The sequence below is a fragment of the Sebastes umbrosus genome, chromosome 8, assembly GCF_015220745.1.
Source record: "Sebastes umbrosus isolate fSebUmb1 chromosome 8, fSebUmb1.pri, whole genome shotgun sequence".
Taxonomy (NCBI): Eukaryota; Metazoa; Chordata; class Actinopteri; order Perciformes; family Sebastidae; genus Sebastes; species Sebastes umbrosus.
The window spans coordinates 9,196,568-9,218,964 of NC_051276.1; the positions used below are offsets into that span (position 1 = coordinate 9,196,568).

The 22,397-nt window shown below is 40.1% G+C and overlaps 1 protein-coding gene across 3 annotated transcripts in view; it reads right to left on the reverse strand.

Moving 5' to 3' along the window:
- Nucleotides 1–19,439, reverse strand: part of LOC119493104 (titin-like) — a 36,463-nt gene extending 17,024 nt beyond the window's left edge. For 2 of the 3 annotated variants that reach the window (XM_037778157.1, XM_037778156.1), the window contains exons 1-2: nt 19,417–19,439; nt 19,253–19,319 (exon numbers count right to left, since the gene is read on the reverse strand). In XM_037778157.1, coding sequence (XP_037634085.1) covers nt 19,253–19,265 — 13 coding nt within the window. In that variant the 5' untranslated portion in view covers nt 19,266–19,319; nt 19,417–19,439. Of the gene's footprint in view, nt 1–6,143; nt 6,270–19,252; nt 19,320–19,416 lie in introns of those variants that run through there. The other variant, XM_037778158.1, reaches the window with a different exon arrangement.
- Nucleotides 19,440–22,397: the final 2,958 nt, after the last annotated feature.

A 22,397-nucleotide genomic window follows, 5' to 3' on the forward strand; every position in this document is an offset into this window, starting at 1 on the left:
TTTATTTGTATTATTATTATTATTATTGGGGTGCACAGACGGAACCGTTTTGATTGATTAAGATTCAATGAATGAGCAACTATGGCTTTCATAACCAGAAGAGAAACAGGTAAACACATGCTGAGAAAACTCCGTCTGTTTGAAATGAACAGCAAAACAAGTTGCTTTCTTTCAGTACAGACAGGCAAACTAGTATAGAGACAATTCTACATGATACGGTTGTGAAATTAACAGCATGACTAAATAACAGACCGGATATCGAACCAAACTTACTCGGATCATCTTAGTGAGCATAAGAATCAATGGATGTACCCACGGTAACGCAGCCACACTGTGCAGCGACACTCACGCCGTCGTCACACAAGGTAATTTTCTAATCGGCTAAGCTGCACACATCCACGGTGACTTACTGTAGATTCAAACACAGAGCTGTACAGCTGTATCTGGATCATGACAGTAAAGCCGAGGGTGTGTTTGTGATGCCTTTTCATTGGCGTCACTTATTGTTAAACGTGTCAACTGTCTGAATAGAGAAGTCCTTAAGGGAGGTGTTTAAGAGCAGATAAGTACACAGGGCTGGCATCTAGACCCAGTTTGTGGTTTGGCTCAGCTCAGGGGTGTTGGGCTATGGTTCAGGGCCTGGGCCGCAATCAGTGCGTCTGCGTGTCTTGACATTTGTCAATCAGCTTGCACCAACAAGTCATTAAATAGTTTTTGTGAGATGAAATAGTTTGAGCAGTGTTTAAGTAATCCAGTTAAAGATCTGAAATCAAACCTGAAAACTCTTCTGCATACATGATTTTTTATAATCTGACATGAATCTGGATTCTTAAGTAATCCCAAAGTGACTTAAAGGGCCAGTGTGTACCATTTAGGGGGATCTACTGGCAGTTTTCATTAGTGTACGATCACCTGAATATAAGAATCATTTTGTTTTCTTTAGATTAGAATGAGCCGTTTATATCTACAAAGGGAGCGGTTCCTCTTCACGGAGTCCGCCATGTTGCGCCGCCATGTTTCTACAGTTGCCCAGAACAGACAAACCAAACACCAACTCTAGATAGGGCCATTCGCGTTTTTGCGTCAGCCACCGCAGTTCTCCTACACGCTTGGCACACGAGAGAAGTTTCAGTTGGTTTCACACCGCCAGATGCCTCTAAATCCTACACACTGGTCCTTTGATAAATGCAACATCAATAACTTCAAAAAACACAAAATTAAAACAATAAATCCCATGTACTTCAACATACACTCATTCATTACTGTTTGCATACTGGTTTTTGTTAAATAGGTCATAAGTCCCTCTCTATTATCTATTTCATATTGCTGAGAAAACATTCAAACAACTGGATTTATTCAAGTTTCTTGCCCAAAAACTACATTTTACAAGATTACAATGGAACGCATCATGATATCGTTGGAATTTACCTTCACCCAATCAAATTTTTACCGAATAGAGCTTAATGCATCATAATGTAAATCAATGGCACCTCCCATGTTGAAATCGACAGGACGAGAGCTAGTTAGCTGTTAGGAACAGTAACGTTTTTTTTTCTCGTAAACCTATGACGTAAACCTATGACTTTATTCTTGTAATATTATGACTTTATTCTCCGATTTATTTATTTTCCTCAATGTGGCCCTAATACTCCGTCGTACATTAGACCTACAACAATGATAAATAAAAATGAAAACGTAAACAAAATAAACAGTTATTCATTTCCACTAATTTTTGTATAAATCCACAGGGAGCCACTGGGGAGGGGCTAAAGAGCCACATGTGGCTCCGGAGCCTTAGGTTGCTGACCCCTGCCCTACACACACACACATGCTCATTCACAAGGCTTTAACAGCTGTCTTCTCACACAAGCTTGACAGAAGCACATGCATGAACACATGCTCGCTCCGTGTTTTGCTTCAACTTTCCTGTTCAGACACTCGCTGTGAGAGCGTTGAACACATGTTGAAGACAAGTATTGGGTTATATGACAGTATAACACTGGATTTTAATTTATGCTTAAACAACAATAACACAGCTCACCACGTTCCTGGTGATAAACAAGTTAATAAAAGACCTGATGTTTCAGTGTGAGCTATACCAGCAGGACCAGTTTCCTCAGCATGTAAACTAACCCCAGAGGGTGTCGATGTCTACACACGTATGCCAATAACATCAAAACAACCTGGAGGCATAACCTCATCCATCTCATTCAGAGAGTGATTGCTTTTCGCACTTCTTTCCCTTCTCGTTCAAATCAACCCATAGTTCCCTGTTTCTCTACGCCTTAGAGTTAAATGTAAAAACCTTAAGTACAATAAAGTTAGCACAGAAACACACACAGTCCAGACGTTACATTACTGACTTTTGCAGGGCAATGCAAGGGACTCAACAGTGCACGTTCCTTGAGGAGGTAATTGTACCCTACTGACCCGTCAGATAAGGTGTTTAACTAAGCAGCATCCATGTGTCAGAGCTAACCACTCCCTTGGGGCGGGGAGTTTGAATACCACAGACCCATCCATAAGCCAGTTATCCACTACAAATGTACAGACAATTGGTCTCTTAGTGCGCATTTAAATGTGATGTGATAAAAGCAGTCTGCACTGGTTTAGATGAATAGGTTATTCTTATTTAATATGCAGGTGCTTGTACTGTAGGATGTATTGTATAAGGGCATCAGCGAGGATGCACCGATCCGACTTTTTAAATTCAATTTACAGATGTTGACGACAATGAATTGATTTAATAAAAATCCAACAGAGGCCACATTTACAGACCCACATCCATTATGTATGCCCTCTATCCCGTCATGTCTCCCACTGACACACACACACACACTGTCACTGAGCATCACCAGCCAAGCAGAAAGTCCAGTCTGTCTTTTGTGCGAGTGAGAGAGAGACAACAGACCTGGCTGCTGACTGTGTGTGTTGGGTGTAGATGCATGCATGGCTCTGGTGAAAGTAGGCCCAGTACTCCCTCGGGCCAGGGAGTAGAGAATACCACAGATGCACCCATAAACCAGACTCTTCACTCTTTGCTTTCTCTTAACCAGCTCTACATGGGCACCTTGTTGCTCGACATGTTTGGGCACCGACATTGCTCGACAAAAATGTACTCAAACTGCTTATTCAGTTACAGCAACAGAACAGTAGAATCCCTATAAATATTAGAGTAATGTTAATAAGTGTCATGTTATCTCAGCAGGTAGCAGACTGCTCTTTCCCTCGCCTCTTCTCTCGCCGCCGCCACCGCCGCCTGCTGCTCTGTAGCCGGTCTGTGGGCGTGACTGGCCGAGCGAAATACGCCCGCGGGCGATTGTGGAGCTTTTCAACTCCAAAAAGGCAGATAGATAACCACAGGTTCCTGTTAATTTTATAATGGATGTTTGTGTTGTGATATTCAAACCAACCATCTGTCAACAGGGAAATAAAAGCCTCTTGTCTACAGACCGGTCTCTAGAGAGCTCCAGCAAGCTCATAGCGGGGTCTGCCCGGCTGGCGAGGTAGCGACCCCGGCAGGCGCTGACTTGCTCTCACGGTTAGTTTGTGGAGCTTCTCAACTCCAAAAACGCTGGAGCAAATTTCGATTTGCGATCAATTTTCGTTACATTGACAAATTGAAATCCACAGTTGATTTTTTTTGCCTTTTTAAAATGTAAAAAAACGTTTCCGTTTTTGGTCACAGTTGTTGTGTACAGGGTCTGAAATTATCACCCACCACCTGCCAAATGCGGGTAAATTGTTGGCAGTGCCGGATAAAATTGTCAGGACATCCGCCGCTTTGGCAGACAGGGAAAACGCTGGGGATGGTGACAGAGAACCGGTTCTCATTGGTTCCTAGTTGTCCGATTCCTTGGCATTCCTTCCTCATGCCTCCGTGATTATTCATTTCCTCTAATAATTTTTTCCCTGATAATGCGACACTGTGATCAACAAATCTGTGTTGAAATCAGCAGGAGGACAGCTAGTAATGTTAGCTGTTGGGCCGGCCGGTGGGCAACACAGTCTCAATTGGTTAAATAACGAAGCTACCAACGTTAACAGAGGGGCCATTGAGTTACAATTATGAGGCGTTCATGCTTTGCTCAGTAAAATGACTATTGGGCGAAGGTTATTTACAATGTTATCATGATGTGTTCAAATGTAATCTCGTAAAATTAAGTTTTTGGCGAGATACTTGAATAAATCCAGTTGTTTGATGGAGATGTTTTCAGTAATATAAAATAAATAATAGAGAGAGAATTACGACCTGTTTAACTTCCTAACAGCTTGCCGATATTTTTTTTTTTAATCAAAGCAAATATTTAGATAATCATAATCATTTGAATTGTGTGTTTTTATGCAAATAACCACTGTAGACGACAATAACAAAGTACAGTACAGTACTGAGTACAGTATCCTCCCACCCCAAAAAAATAGAGCTCCCCCAGAAACTATTATATAATTCAAACACTGGAATTTACCATGCATATGTTTGTTTTTTTAATATCAAATATATCGAACATTGAATGACATCAGATCAAAATGTTATTCCTTCATTTAGCGCAGAGACTTCAAAAGTGGCAGACAAAAAAAAATAAAAATACTTGCCCGCCACAGCGGCACACAGTGAAAAAAGTTAACTTCAGACCTTGGCTGTGACCATAAACTGTACCGTTCCAGCGCTTTGCATTATGGGATACAGTAGGCGAGGTAGACTGGTCCGATGCATACTGGAAATTTTACCAAATCGGTACTACATCCGGGGTTTTTTTTGGCATACTGTATAGATTTTGCTTTTGTTTGCATACTACATGCTACATTTCGGCCAAATCAGTACGTACTACTAGTATAGTATGAGGTTTCAAAGGCAGCCTGTGTTTACAGAGAGGATTCCATCATTAACTGACCAGTTTGACCTTTAACCTGTTGGTCTTTAACATCGTGGTTGCAGCCTAAGGCTACAACTGACCCTTTCAACTGGACACATAACTGTTGTGTTGTGTGAAAATAAAAGGTGGACATTTTGAAAAGTATTTTGACACACAGAGAGGGACAAAACACAGACTTTTGGTACATGATGTTCTGATAACAATGTGAGTATGGGCTTCACTGTATGGCTCATTGTTGTCCTTTCACTTAATATGCACAATGCAAAACATTCAAAGCTGACTTTCAAGTAACTGGGTGAAGGAGGGGCTCGTTAGAAACGAGAAAGAAAGAAACGAGAGCACGGCGAGTAGTAGAAAAAAACCGCTGAGTGCGCACTTTAGTTTGTCCTTTTACGCACAAACCGTCCAAACAACCGCAACAAGTCTGAGTGGAACCATGATGTAAAAACCGCGCGTAAAATGGCACAAAGAGTTCCTCAGTCAGTCACGGTAACAAAACTGGGACAGGAGAGGGGGGAAGGGGTGTGTGTGTGTGTGTGTGTGTGTGTGTGTGTGTGTGTGTGTGTGTGGAGTGGGTGTGTGCTCTCAGCAGGCACGCTGCTGCTGCAAGTGATGAAGACTCCGCGTAAAAACAAACTTTCCAGCAGCTTTCAGACGCGCAAACTCATCACCAGATCATTAAACTCTCCAACTCTGCTCCAAGTTCTCCATCATTCAAATTACGCACATGATTTCTAAAGGTTTGAGTGAGGTCGTTAGTGTGTGACAGTGTTTCACAACAACACAAATACAATTACGCAACAAATCTTATATCCAGAATGCCTGACTGCAAAACATCTGAAAAAACAAAGACTTTCTCTACTTGTTAAACTGCAGTTTAAAGACAGTTATTGTGCGTAATGGACAGTGGAAGGGTATGCTGTAAAGCATCAGCTTCATGCTCGGATAGGATGTTTGAATGCAGAACATTTTGTTCCCGATAAAAGCTCCATAATAGTGTTGAGAGCGTCGCCCTCCAGCCAGCTGGCTGCAGCAGCAGCAGAGACTCTCAGTGTTGTCCGTGTCCACACTGAGGCTCACAGAGCACTGCATGTACTCGCGATAGGCTATATTTAATACCTGCCTGGTTTACACTCCGGCAGATGCCGCGATCGTCCTCGTTTCTGTCTCTGGATTTAATAAAGTGCACAGAGAAACAAACCCAACACACACACAGAGAGAGAGAGAGAGAGACGAGCCGAGCCAGGTGGGATAAACACACGCACTCACCTGGATTCTTCACAGGACGCTTTTTCTTTTTCTTTAAAACTCTCACCGTCCAATTTAAATTCCGTAAACACGCTTTATGGTTTCTGTGTTGTTAGGTACGACACTCAGTGCGCATGCTCAGATCGAACCACCAATCCCGTGCAGCTCTCTTATATAACTCAACTATAATCCAGTCTAACCCCGAATAATCCCAAACTCACTGAGAGCATCCGACTGTGACTCTATCACAGCAGCATCTCTCAAGTTTATGTCTCAACCTTTATCAATAAAAAACTATTGGATTGAGGAAACAATTACAGAAAGGATGTTTGGTGATTATAATTGTAGTACAAGTCATAGTCCTTTTGACCTAAACTCTAGTACTAGAAATAAAGCTCTCTAGATAGATAGAAAGATAGATAGATAGATGTACTTTATTGATCCCAAAGTAAGAAGTAATATTGCATATGATGAGAAAAGAAGTAACATTGCACATGATGGACATTGTTATAGATATTGCACACAATGAACAGTGATATTGCACATGCTATTGATATTATTTTTGTTCTCAGTGTCCAGTGTGTGAAATATATCCATCCATAGATTACAAAATATAAAGAATATTGCAATACACTATAAATAAACCTGACTATTACAACTAGCATAAAAAAAATCAAAATTATAAACATAGAATAACCCACTATATACATTAGCAAAGTGTGCAAGATACAATGTTTTGTTCTTTAATAACAAAACATATTTTGTGTTTATTAAGGAAATGTTATATATATAGATATAGATATAGATAGATAGATAGATAGAGATAGATACATCGATATTAGCAGAGGCGTACTTGTAGAACACTTTCTTTCTCGTACTTTCTCACAACAATTTTGGGCACATGCACATGGATGGATGCGTATTATAATACCCAGTATTCCCATATTTAGCATTATAGATGTCTTCTTTTATATGGAAAATTTTCTCTAATTAATACAGTAATTCTAATGGAAAAGCATCATATCCATATATGTAAGTGGAAAAACAGAAAGCCCAATTCTATTGGGTTTATTAATGAAATAAAATAAAACTAATTTGTCAAATCATTGAAATTTGCAAAAGAAAAAAACAAGAAAGCCATAAAACTACTGAAAAACTTTAAAGATCACCTTTTGTTATAACATATAAGAAGTCATTGCCCAGGATGTGCCTTGCAAAATATCGTTTAATAAGTGTATTTCTTTCTATAGTTTGCTTCTTCAAAAGTCCTCCGTAATTTAATTTTTTCTTTTATTATATAGTTTACTTACTTTTACATTTCTCTATTAGATGTTATATGCAATGATTACACTGTCAGAATTGTTGTTATTGTCCCATTCTTGATTTGTATTATTAATTGATTATTAATGGAAAAAAAGCTTCTTCAACGTTTTAGAAATGTACAACATTTTCGATTTATGTGGTGATAACCATCTTTACAAACTCATGTTATGTGGACAAATTATTTTCAAGCCCACAGAAGTTTTTGTTTATTGTTACAGAGGATCCCAAAGTTTGCAATGTTACCAAATATGACTGAATATTTGATAACTGTGTAAAATGATGTGCAAAACATCTAGAATATTTCCATTTGATGGAATGGTGCAGCCATAAATAAACATTTAGTCTGCATTTGAAGATTTCATTCAGTGCAGACATCATATAGAGTCAAAATTCAACATTTCCCCCTGAAATGTGGTAGAGTTGAAGTATAAAGGAACATAAAATAGTACTTGAATGTTCAAAGTTACATTACACAAATTATGTCATGTCATTACTCTGTTTAACAGGTTTATTTTCTAAAGTGAAAGAAGCCTTTCATCACTTCCTGTTCTTCACTGATCAAAAGACGTTAATCAACCAATCTCCTTCTAATCTGACATCATCACTCATTGTCAAAGTAAACTGGTCACACGTAGTATCCTGAAACTGTTCTTATCGGCTACATTTCAGTTTCCATGTCAATTACTTAAAGCTATTTGTTTGACGTGTGATGAAAGAAGTCCTTCAGATGCAAAGAAGTGATACCACATTGTAAAACCCCTCGTTTACAAGTGTCCTGCATTGATTATTTTACTCTAGTTCAAGTAGACCTATTGGTATTTGTATTGAAACCATATAATATAAACCATCTGCATGTCTAAAAATACCACTAGAGGGAGATGAGACAATAAGTTGTGAACCAAAAACAGCTGTCAGGTAAATGTGGTGGAGTAAGAAGTACAATGTTTACCTCCAAAAGGATAAGTAGTAAAATCATATACAACCCACGTATGTTAATATATGGGAGTGGAAGAAAATATCAGAAATACTCCGACTACATGATGTTCTATGGAATCTAAATGGCTGCATTTTTTATAGCTCTTTTCTCCAAAGCGCTTTGCAATTTCAAGGAGTTGGTCAATGTCTCAATCCTGTGATCAGTGGACAATGTTATGGTCAATGTCTTAAAGGTCCCATATCATGCTCATTTTCAGGATCATACTTCTATTTTGTGTTTTTACTAGAACATGTTTACATGTTTTAATATTCAAAAAACCCTTTATTTCCCTCATACTGTCGGTCTGAATAGACCTGTATTTACCCTCTGTCTGAAACGCTCCGTTTTAGCGCATTTTCACGGAATGGCAACAGAATCGCGTTGGTAGGCGTCAGCTTGGGTCCATCCTGTCAACTGATGACATTTACATACACTGCATACACTACCTACCAGGAATAAACTGGGACACATTTACAATGTTTACGTTTAAAATTGTGTAAAGGGTCTAAATATTGTATATTCGTGACATCACGAATGGGCAGAAATCCTGACAGCTTGTTTCAAATGCAGAGTTTCTCAATACGGCTGTGTGTATTTCCCTGTGGATTGAGTGTTTCGATACTTTCACAGAATTTATATAGGACTTAAGCCTGCTTTATAATAAAAAAAATGTGAAAATCTCACTTTTTTATAATATGGGACCTTTAAAAAAGTGTCTCCAAAATGATGATTGATGATGATGATGATTTTATGCAGTGTGACCAGGCCCCGTATAATGTAGTTGACAAATCTGAGGTAGAAGCATGGTTGAAGTGTGCACATGGCCGAGGCCTCCAGCACCCACCCACTCGTGTAGAGTTTAGCATAGGACAGGACATAGCATCGGCAATATAATTCACTCCAATACAATAACACATTCAAAAATGGCTATGGAGCTGAATCAGTGTAGACAAAAACCGAACATCAGGAGCTTCAGAACAGGTAGGATTTACTGCCGTACCAGCGGTACACTGTGTACCTGTACATACATGTACAGGTACACAGGTGACATCAGCTGGATGCAATGCACCGTAAACCAAGTGTAACATGACTCCTGGCTTTGATATGGGTCTTGAAGACTTGCGTATAATAAGTGCCCTTTAAATTAAATCAGGTGCTCCAACAGTGCCATAACAGCTGGAAAATGAAAGCAGATTTCACAGTGAGGTTTTGGGCAAAAAAAAGTTGTTTCATGACAACAAATGAGCTCTTGTTTGTTCTCAAATCACAACTTGGAGATTGATTAGAGCTTGAATTTATTTTGTAAACATTCAATAATGAAAATATTGTTGCCCAAGCCTGACAGCCCCAATGCTGCCAGATATTGTGTTTTTATTGCTGTTTGATTAGAGGGTCGGTTCGCTTAAATCATCCAAACCAAAGCCTGCAGAGACAGTAAGCAGAAGTCATAGGAATGCCTCGCCCATAAAAGATGACCATTTATGACTTGACATATTCAAACAACATTGTACCCTAAACCAGCGGTTCTCAACCTGGGGGTCGCGACTCCAAAAGGTTGAGAACCACTGTAGTTATGGTCAGGTATACATCTCCGAATCTCCTGTATCTGGTCTCACACACACACACACACACACACATACACAGTATGAATGAGGCATAACTCACTTTCTATAACTTAATTCTATTAATAGTTGTTCAAAGCAGCACAAACTCTAACAGTGATAAGTAACATACTTACAGTAAGCTTACTCCAAAAAAAGTTTAGTGACAACTTACATTATATGTTATGGGCTGGGCTTTTTCCCTGTTTTTTTTTTTTTAATTATTAAACTTAAATCAATAACATTAATATTACAAATCAAGAATGAGACAATAACAATTCTGACAGTGTAATCGTCTCATATGACATATCTAACATAGAAACCTAACAGTGAGTAACTTTGTGGCAGCAGTTTGTGTTTGTCCCTTTCCTGTTTGAACATCACGATGCCCCCGTGCACAAAGCCAGCTCCATAAAGAAACGTTTTTTCCAGTTTGTTGTGGAAGAACTGGACTGGTCTGCACAGATTCCTGACCTCAACCCTATCCAACATCTTTGGGATGAACTGGAACATATAATATTTAAGGTTAAATGATGTCATATTAATATATTCAGTGGTAAAAAAGAGAAAATAAAAAAGAAACCTAGTCTGATAACATGCATGTTTTCGTGTTAACTGAGATGCTTCTTTAATGTGAGATTGTTCTCATTTTTAAAGTTGATAATATGCATGTATTATGAATATCTTTAGTTCCAGTAGGTGGCACTGTCCACTCAAATGTCATTCTGCTCGTGGTTCCACTACGACCAGTTCAGGATCACACCACCAGCAGAGCACAATCAGCATACCAGCGTTGCAACAGCAAATAAATCAAATGAACATGAACACTTAGTTGTGCGAAGATTTCTCAAGCACACGGTGATGTTGTTGATCAAGATGTGAGCCATATATGTTGGTGTGGAGTACCAACAATATTTATTTTATTTATTTGTTTCACTCACACAAATCACTTGAAAGAAATATTAAGTATAAAAAAAAAAACACACCCAAAAGACATACAGAAGGTAAACTAAACATACCAAATCACCAGCACTTTTTAAATATTAGTTTCCAAAACCAAAAAAGTGTCTAAGAGTTCTATTATGACATAGAGGAAGCCATTAAATGTACGTTTTCATTCCACAAGATAACTACATAAAAACACGGGATGTTTTATACAGCTGTTGTTTTTTTCTTTTACTGTTTTCCTCTCAACAATCAGACCAAGAGGGAATCCCACAATCCTCAGACAATGAAGGGGGCACCTGAAACCTCCTCACACAGAAAGCGTGACGCTCTCAGATCAGGAACCTGAACAACTGAAAGAGGAGGCGTCTCAGATGGAGATGATAACTAATTTCATTTCACAATTAATACTATAGTGTTCAAATTAGTCTTCATATACTGTCGAACTTGCAAACCAACACTGCATATGAATATTCACTGTGCTGTGTCAGTGGTTCAAAATAGTTTTTAAAAAAGACAGTTATTTAAACTCTGAATCCTGCGTCTGCTGAAATGTGTGTTGGGTGGATCAGTGGTGGACTGGAGGCGTAGCGGTGTGGGAGGAACAAACCACCTACTCCTGAGGGAGATGGTGGATTTTTTAGGAGAACCAGGGCCGGTGTGTATAACACACCCAAGAAATGGAAATTAAAAATATAGTAACCACACAGCAGACTAGCACTTATACTGGTACTTCGCAAAATGTCAAGGCTGCGCCCCTTTTTGAGGGATAGAAAACCAAAGATCCTGTTGATGTCAATGTAATTGGACATGATTGGATTATCCAAGTGGATCAAAGATCCAACATAGTGGCCGGATATCTGGACATCTAGACATATTTGATTGAATCACATTAGGCTTAAGTGTTGTCTGTAAATAACCAACCTCTAGACTATAGCTGAGATTTAGTTGGAGACGACAGTGTGACGCTGCTTTACTGTATGTACTCCAGCAGCTATCCATCGGTAGTAACCGTCACCAGCATCATTTAACCATTTACCACACTGACAGTGAATAATTACGGATCTTATGTGCCTCAGATCTCAGTGTGAAAGCCTCAGTTAACCCCATGGAGGTATGAAGAGAACAGTTAACCCGCTACAAAACAGCTTTTCGGCTCTCTCTTTATGTGACCTCAAAAAGGCACACCTTCACAGATTAGATTAGATTTCCTTTATTGTCATTGTACAGGTACAACAAATTGAGTTTACAACTCCCCATCACACACCCGACGCATTAAAAGACAGTTTATAAGTAAAGGGTACTGTACAAAGTGACAGCTGTAGGGTTAGTGACCAGTGTCGTATATGCAAACTGTCATAAAGAGCAGTAAAAGATAAGTAGACAATCTAAAACAATATAAAAGATAATGACTATAAGAAATAATTAAATACGTAATAAATAGATATAATCAGTCCGCATGTGCAATATAATTTAACAAATAATGCAGTTCTAAGTGCAATTATGCAGTCAAAGGTTAAAGTGCATGGTAAAATAAAGTGCATCTAGGTGGGGGCATGCAGCACAGCCCATGCAGTCCATGTGCTTATGGAGGGGGGGGGGGGGGGGGGGGGGGGGGGGGGGGGGGGGGGGCAGACAGGCAGCCATGGTGCCTTTACAGGACCGGTTCAGAGCAGCTATGGCTCTGGGGATGAAGCTGTTCCTCAACCTGGAGGTGTGGACAGAGAAGGTCTTGTAGTGCCTGCCGGATGGTAGTGGCTCAAACAGATGTTGGTGTGGGTGTGTGACGTCTTTGCAGATGTTGACCGCTTTATAAAACACATTAAAATGGACTAACACAGATAATGATCATGGCAATTTGTACTGCTCCAGATCACAAAACTATACACACACATAGTATACAATAAGACGTCCTGTATGTGGGCTGGTTCAGGCAGACAGCTTGACTGATGCTCATCAGTCAGTCAGATCAGGTGACACATCAGCTGAGTTTATGGACATCACCATGGTGTTTAATCTGCTTGATTAGGCTCCAGTCCGTAACCACCAAGGCCCAACCACCCAGGAGTTCTGTTTCCTTATAGTCTCCAGGGTTGCAGACAACATGAACTGCTCTCGCCTTTGTTGGCATTAAAGTCAGTTTATCCGTTTGCATGTCCAAAGTAAAAACTCATTGTCCCTGTGGAGGACGTAGGTTGTGGTGCTGCTGAACTGTACTGTGTTCTACAGACAGGTGTTTCTGTTATTTAGCCAACCCTCACTGATATAAATGTGGTGGACAAAATAACAGAAACATCAGATCAGTTCAATACTGAAGCCAACACTCCATGTATATCATAGCTTTAGATATATAATGGATTATGATGGTGTAACTCTTCATAAATGCATTACATTGGTATTGTATATTACATACAGATTACATTGCAAAACCGAAGTAGCCTGTAACAAATGCTGATAATTAGCATGGGAGGTGATAAGCCGGTAATAATACTTGGACATTTTCTTCACTGGTCAAAAAGACTACACTGACCGGCCTTGATATTTGATAACAATGCATCCCATAAACACCCATCTGTTACACACGTGTACTGGATCAGTCAGTCATAAAACACAAGCACATCAAGAGGACTCATTTATGAACCGCTGTCATAATCAAACTAAGAGCATACACTCTGATATGGCAGAGTCTTCATGAGATAAGAAAGACTGATGAAAGACTGATACAATAAATGGAAAAAAAGAAAAACAAGCAATCATAATAAACCTTTAGACTTGTAGGACAAAAGATATTGGTCGAACCACTTTACATAGGCAGTCCATATGGAAAACATTGGTTGGTTAGAGGAAGTGATTTCATGGCTGTTTTAAACTGCTGTGAAGACGTTCATAAATGTAAAGACAAATAATTCCATATGTTGGACCCTCTGTGGAATATACTAAACTGAATGAGGGGGTGTAAGGAGACAAGAGCGGAATAGTTATTAAATTGATAATTGTATGCAAATATGTCATGAAAAGAAGGGGAGAGTGTTCTTTTTAAAGATAGGGTTGGTAATCTCGAGAGACGGGGAAGCGTACACTAGATTTCAAAAATGGTCCAGCCGAAAAAAACAACTCAGCCCAGTGTTGCCAACTCTTTTCCAGTGAAAGTAGCTAGCAGCAGTAGAGAGAGTCACTAAAAGCTAGAGAGAAAGTCACCAAGTCAGCAACACTAACAGTCTGTCCCTTCAGGCCTCCCTCCAAAGACACTCCCCCAAAATTATCATTACATACAGACACCAACTAGTTGGTTTATTTCTAATATCACCAATATGTGTCAAATTAAATGACGTTTCTTGACCATGTTTTAGTGCTCATCTGTGGAGTGTGTGATTCACCTGGTTTATGTTCACCAATTGTGATCTGTGAGTTATTTAGTAGCGTCATTGTGGTCTGGGGCAATTGCTCACCTTGAAATAGTTGTATGTTCAAATATTTGCTATGTCAATGTTTCAGATTTTAAAAACAGGTTTCAGGGTGAATTTCCCCTTTCTGGTTTTCCTAACCTCCATGAGGTGGTTCAGTCCAGGCCAAGAGGGGGTATATACAGCCATGCAGGTGTGGCAAGAGTGGTGGGAACAGTAAGTTGGAAGTAGACTAGCTGACAATGCCACCTGGGGACTTGCATCCCAGGAAATACTAAACAAAACCTTAATTACTTTTCTGGTAAATGGATAAGACACACAGATTCATTACTGATGAGGCAGATATGCGTTTGCAAAAGTCAAATATTTTATTAGAATTAATCAAAGAAAAAACACTAAATAAGATAGGACTGGCACTGAAAGAAATTATGAAAATGGATTATAAATTACACAAACTTAATTATTCTTTATTTTAACAGCATTTAAAAAGGCCTTATATGAAATTTAAAAGCCAATGTGACCTTAAAATATTAAGGGACTATTGGTAACTTTCAGAAATGCTTGTTAACAGCGACACCTGTGGCCGTTAAGTCAACGAAAGTCAGCGTCGAGCACGCGCTTGCTCGCTCTAAATCAGAGGTGTCAAACGTACGGCCCGCGGGCCGGATCAGGCCCGCGAACGGGTTTAATCCGGCCCGCGAGATGATTTTGCAAAGCATAAAAAGGAGCTGCAATTTTTTTTTTTTTTAAGATTTTTTTTTGTTGGTCTTTTTCCTTTATTTGACATTGATAGTGGTGAAAGGGGGGGATAGAGGGGATGACAATGCAGAAAGGGCCACAGGTCGGATTCGAACCCTGGGCCGCTGCAGCAAGGATCGAGATCGATGAAACTGTTATATCGCGTAGAAAGTATAACAGAGGATAAATACTAAAAACGGAGTGGATGTTTGGTGGGGTTTGCAGGGAAACAAAAAAGAGATTTTTAGTCCATGTACCTGATAGAAAAGAACAAACTTTGTTGGATTTAATTGAGAAACATATTGCTCCCGGTTCAATAATCATCTCTGATTGCTGGAAATCTTACTTCAATATTAAGAAAAATGGGGTACATACACAGGACAATAAATCACTCTAAAAACTTTGTAGATCCAAACAACCCAGAAGTACATACACAAAGTATTGAAAGCACATGGAATGTCTTGAAAAATGGATCAAGCGTAGAGGAACCAATATAAGCAATTTTGTTGATGAATATATTGATGAATTTAATTTCAAAAAGAGTGCAGACTGTTCCAAGAAAAATGGTCATCCTCCTATTTATTCACGGAAGTGAATGGGAAAGCTGTGTGTTTGTTGTGTTTACAGCAAGTTTCAGTGCTGAAAGAATATAACGTTCGTTGCCACTATGAGACTCTTCATGCCGACAAATACAACAACCTTCAAGGACAACAGAGAAGAGAGAAGGTGAATGAATTGTTGGCGGGTCTGAAGAAACAGCAGTCTGTGTTTACTCATAGCCGAGAAATCAGTGACGCTGCAGTGAAAGCCAGCTACCTTATTGCTAATGAAATTGCAATGGCTTCAAAGCCATTTAGTGAGGGGGAATTTGTGAAAACATGCATGCTGAAGGCTGCGGAGATTGTGTGCCCTGAAAAGCGCCAGGCTTTTTCAAATATCAGCCTGACAAGAAACACAATTGCAGACAGGATTTCTGATCTTTCGGCGGATTTGGACAGCCAATTGAAGCGCAAAGTAAAGTCATTTATTGCGTTTTCAGTTGCAATTGACGAAAGCACTGACATTACAGATGTTGCGCAACTGGTCATATTCATCCGCGGAGTTGATGACACTTTGACCGTCACCGAGGAGTTGGTGGAGTTGGTGCCAATGACGGATACCACAACAGCAGCTGATATTTTCACCGCACTCGTCGGCGCCCTGGACAGGGTCGGAGTGGACTGGTCCCGCGCTGTCAGCCTGGCTACAGATGGTGCGCCCTCAATGATCGGGAAAAAAGCAGGTGTTGTGACAAAGTTCAGAGAGAAAGTACAGACTGCAAATGGAGAACGTGATTTTTGGACTTTTCACTGTATTTTGCATCAGGAGGCTTTGTGTTGCAAGTCATTAAAGATGGATAACGTCATGAAGGTGGTCGTCCAAACTGTTAATTTCATCCGATCCAGAGGCCTGAATCACCGTCAGTTTGACAGCCTTCTCAGAGAGAAAGGCCACAACTATGGGCTGCCATACCACACCGAGGTAAGATGGTTAAGCCGAGGTGCTGTGCTGAGGCGTTTCTTTGAATTACGAGAGGAAATTGAACAGTTCATGGAAAAAAAGGGCAAACCAGTGTTAGAATTTCAGTCCACAGAATGGATGCAGGACCTTGCATTTATGGTGGATGTTACAGAGCACTTGAATAACTTGAACAAAATGCTGCAAGGGCACAACAAAGTTGTCATGCAGTATTATGACAGCATATGTGCGTTCAAGTTGAAGCTGTCATTGTGGGAGACGCAACTCGCAGGTGGTGATGCAGCTCACTTTCCTTGTCTGAAAGATGTGTGCGCGACCCAACATGCCGCAGACATGAAGCGGTTCAAAGATAAAATAACGGGACTATTGCGGGAGTTTGAGCAACGTTTTCAGATTTTTGGTGAACTGGAGAAAGACTTCAAAGTTTTTTGCTCGCCATTCACCGCGAATGCCTCTGATCTGCCCGTCAACATCCAACTTGAAATAATAGACTTGCAGTGTGACTCAGATTTGAAGGGCAAATTTGCTGCAGCTGGCTTGGACACATTTTATCAGTACCTCTTGCCACGTTACCCCAACTTGACAGCCCTTGCTGCAAAAGTGTTGTGCATGTTTGGAACCACATATCTTTGTGAGCAAGTTTTCTCTGTAATGAGCATCAATAAAACAAATCTGCACTCAAGGCTCACGAACAAGCACTTGAATAACATCCTGAAATTGGCTGCCACTCAGGATGTGACGCCTGATATTGATGCACTTGTGAAAGCTAAAAGATGCCAGGTTTCAGGAGTGAAATAAACAATGGGTAATCCCACTTAAAATGCTGCATGAGACACTGCACCCTGATATAGTTCTGTGAAAATGATTGTCTTCTGTGGAAATTTAAAGAAAGTGAACAGTGTGTGATTTACTGTAATAATGTCAGTCACTTCAATTCATAAGTTTGGTTTGTTGAAATTGTTCATGCATTGCACAGCTTTTATTTTTCTATCAATAAATAGCTTAGCCTACAAGGCAGGGAGTAACTCAACCCTCTTGAATAGTTTCTACCTCAGTTTGTATGGTTTGTTGAGTTAGCACAGGATTAATATGTGGAAATGACAAATGAGGTATTTGATACCTAGAAGAGTTGTTTTATTTATTTATTATTTATTTCGTATTTTGTTCAATCCCAGATAGGCTGTGACTTAAAGTTTAATGGCTTTGTAGATACACTGAGACGAAGTTTAAGTTCCAATCACTGAGGCATTGTGTTCTTGAAATTGCACCAATTTTTTCCTCAGAATTTTCAACTAACTTGAAGTGTTTTGTCAAGAGGATTATTTGTGATGTGTACATTTTCAGAATGTGCTTGTACTATTTTGGACCAAAGTAAAACAAAGAAAACAATCTGAAGTTGTCGTTATTTTTAAGTTATTATGCCATGATTTTACCGGTCCGGCCCACTTGAGAATAGATTTTTCTCCATGTGGCCCCTGAGCTAAAATGAGTTTGACACCCCTGCTCTAAATAGACATGAATGAGCATCGATCAAAACAGTGAGGCGACACACATCAGCTAAAACCACAATATCACTCTATATTTCAGCTGCTTGGCAGTAATGTTAGCTGACCAGACAAAGGTCTCTCCATTAATCACTGCTGATCCTAGTGTTGGCTTTTCCTGCTTCAGCCCCGCTGCTTCAGCCTCCGGGGCTGAGGCAGCGGGGCTCCGCAGCGAGTAACATTATCGTCTCCGACTGCGCCCAGAAAAAGGGAAGACACGGCACCCGGTTGGAGATGACAACGTTTCTCTCTGCGGAGCCCCGTCACTTCACAAGACACGGGAAACCTCTGTTGGTCTGGAGGAGCTACAGCATTTATTTCTGCACAAACATCCACTGTACATTCACTAGATATACTCAGAGCTAAACTAACTCTTCTGCAGTGTGCGCGCATGAACGTGAGGTGGAGCGAGAACGCGCGCGTTGTGTGAGTGAAGACAAGCAGAGGAGCGGTCTGAACAGCGTAGCCACACGCGAGTGCGCATGGGTTCCTGACCCGGTAGATTTATACGTGTAAAAAGTTACAAACAGTCCCTTTAACAGCTGCCAGCTCAAAATGAAACTAAGCTGAGGCCAGTGTTGGAGAGGTAGACTACACTGCGGAGGGTGCTACCACTTACTCACTTTGGGTGCAACACAGCACCTCTCACAGTAAAACTATGGTGCAGTCTATTTGTGTCCCAGTGCTCTTAACTCACATGCAATAGTTGGAGGTACCTCACCATGGTGCCTAGCCTCCCAACAAAGCGACTCTGAGCTTCTGAAAGGAAAAGAAAAAAAAACTAGTACAAAACCACCAAGTAGGTTAAAAGGCAAAAATAACTCAAGCCAACAAACAAAATCGTCAACGCTAATACTCAACAAAATAAAGCAGTATAAACAAACAGTTACATAAACCAAACTCATGAACAACTACTCAAACAAAGCAAAGCCATTTTCAAAAGAACAAAACAATGAGCCTAAATAAGGGGGCAAAACCAGCAGCAGTGTTACTTTAGGTCAGCGTAAAATGAAACACAAATATTAACCGGGATAATAATGCCGCAACTCAACGTTACTAAATACTGAGCCTCCCTACTCACCACCATGGGGCATGACGGAAGCAGGTGAACCATGGGCCAGGGTAAGACAAGTGTCAGGCGTGAAAAGCTAAAACCAAAAAAGCGAAGTTCTCACTAAACACATGATTTAAAAGACAAACTACAGTTTAAAACATTTTTACATACGGAACAACGGTTTTACATACCTGCAGCAACACCAACACTACTACAGCATGCCAGGCAGAAACTAGAGGACCTAACAGGCCTTATATAGCCTGGCCTGATAAGTGGGTTGGTGGAGGAGGAGTCTGCGTTCAAGAACTGCAGACACTATTAAGCGAACCAAAAAAAAAGGCACTAATCATGAAAGAATGGTTCCTTAGCACACAGACATTAACTGTGGGGGAGTTGCTGTTGTTGTTGGGGATAGCTTGCAGTGAGGTTGTGTTATTTCAGTTATTTTTCAGCTCATTTGCTCTTTGTTAAGTTACCAGGGACTTTTTGTCTTCTCCTTTGTTCATTGTGATTCTAGGTTAATAAAAATCACCACCCTTTTGCACCAATTTCTACACCCTGAGTCATTCCTCGATCCAGTTTCTGTTCTACTCACCTCCGTGCCAGACAGCCACACAAAAATTTGATGTCGAATTAATCCCAGTAATGCTACATGTGCAATGAGTACACGGGCAGAGTGCGCACAGGCAGCAGCCCGTCCAATCATTTCATTTGGGCCGAATGAAATGATTGATCGGGCTTATTACAGTCCTGCAACAGCCACGGACACCAATTATTTTTTTCTATTTTTTTTGTCAGAGCATTTGATTTATTGATTCTTGTCGGGATGTTATGAGAATTTCAACTAATATAAAAAAAAATGTATTTAAACAGCATTAACAACCGTACTGTTAAGGAACTATGAATGTCACAAAAGTGTGAGGTTGTTATTTAAATGATTTGTGTGTCATCATAGATCAAAGATGAGCGTCATTAGGACACTTTTGCCCTCAAACCTGCAGTAGGCAGTATATTTTTGGCATAATTGGGCAAAAATCCCATAATAACCTTTCAGCATATTGTAATTCAAGTGTTCTGAGAGACTTCTGCACCTCCTCATGGCTCTGTTTTCAGGCTTTAAAGACTAGCCTGTGACGGAAGACTTTGGCGAGTCACAGGTCATTTCAGAGAGAGAGAGAGCGTTCCTATTGGCTGTGTGCTCCGGCTGGTGGGCGGTGCTTGGTATTTCCTCAACTGATCTCACAAACTTTTCATCTTACAGCTAAACAGTACACTACAAGATGTTTCTGAAAACATCCGAGGAGAGAGATAGGCATTACAGTAACAGAATATTCGATTTGATTATTTGATCAGCGCTGCCTAGTTTGACCGTTTGATCGAACTTCACCTGCTCAGAGACAGCAGACTCCAGATCAGCTCTGACTGGTTGTTTGATGCCGTTAGGAGCACCGGAGGACACAGTGACACACACGATTTTTTTTTCAGATCACCTGTCTCATGCACTACAGTCAGGATCTAGTGACCGTTTTATAAAAATAACTTTTCTTAAATCACAGTTGCTCCATTTTTACCCACTGCAGCTTTAATGTGATCAAACGACACTTTGCGCCAACTATTTAGATGGAAGCATACCCCAGTCTTAACTCATTTCACCACAGGTCAGAAGGTCACCAAATATACAAAGCTTTATCCTCTGTGGACCATGAATACCACGGCAACGTTCATGTCAATCAACTGTTGTATAGTTGTCGGGTGAATGAACCAGTTGACTGGCATTTAAATGAGGAAGTTGGCCGTGTGATTGAATTTGATAAAATCGGTAAAGCTTAAAGGTCCCATATTGTGCTCATTTTCAGGTTCATACTTGTATTTTATGTTTCTACTAGAACTTGTTTACATGCTGTAATGTTACAAAAAAAACTTTATTTTCCTCATACTGTCTGCCTGAATATACCTGTATTTATCTTCTGTCTGAAACGCTCCATTTTAGTGCATTTCAACGGAATTGCAACGAAATTGCGTTGCTAGGCAACAGCTTGGGTCGATGTTTACTTCCTGTCAACTGATGATATTAACATACACTGCAACAGGATATAAACTGTGACACATTTAGAAGGTTTATGTTTAAAACTGTGTAATGGTCTAAATATGTATATTTGTGACCTCACAAATGGACAGAAATCCTAACGGCTTGTTTTAAACACACAATTTCTGAATACGGGCTGTGTGTATTTCTCCGTATATTGAGCGTTTAGTTTAGTTTAACAGTATGTATATAGAACTTAAACCTGTTTTATAATATAAAAGACCTGAAAATCTCACTTTTTTACAATATGGGACCTTTAACATTGACTTTTCTTATAAATGTTTGATTGTTTTATCATTTATTCTTTTTAAAGTTATCTTAAGTTAAATCAATCTTTTTAGGAAAGCAGGCCATTTGTATCCTCTAAGTCTCTTACTGCTCAGCAGCCAAGTGAGGAGTGTGTGAGACCAGTTATCACTAACAGTACTCTCTGTTATTCCAGGCAATTACCTCATGTAGTGAGGTGTTGGTTGGAACCAGCGGCTGTCTGCACAGACAAGGCCTCCATTATGTTTGGAGAACTGTGCTCCACGAGCAGTTTTTTTCATTGGCCATCAGTTATAAAGCTGGCTTTTCATGCTAATGAAAACATGAGGTCCGTATCTGTTAGGACGATTGAGCAACAAGTGACTGGCTTGCAGTGGGTGAAAGGGAAGGATAGGCCACTGCAAATTCACTGTGCGATTAGAGCCTTTTTCTCAATGTCAGCACGCTGTGCTTCCAATATTATCCAAATGGATTAAAATGTGTGAGGCAGATGTAAAGGATAACCCTTGGTGTTTATTTTTGAAACTGAACAGTTGTCTGAAACCCGCACGCTTTCCTTGTATCTTACGTGTGCATACTTATTTGTTTGCTCAGGTTGTGTGCTCAAGCAGATATTTGCATTGAGGTGAGAGTGGTATGGCAACAGAGAGCGGAGGAGAGGAGAGGAGTGTAAGTGTCAGCCTGAGGCAGAAAAAGAGAGAAAAACAGAATCAAGAAAGTGAAACTACCAGTAAACTGCTGCCTGGGAATGAAAAACACATTTTGTTTCGTCTCTGCATAATGCTGAAAGTATTTTCTTGTAGAAAACGCAGCCAGAGA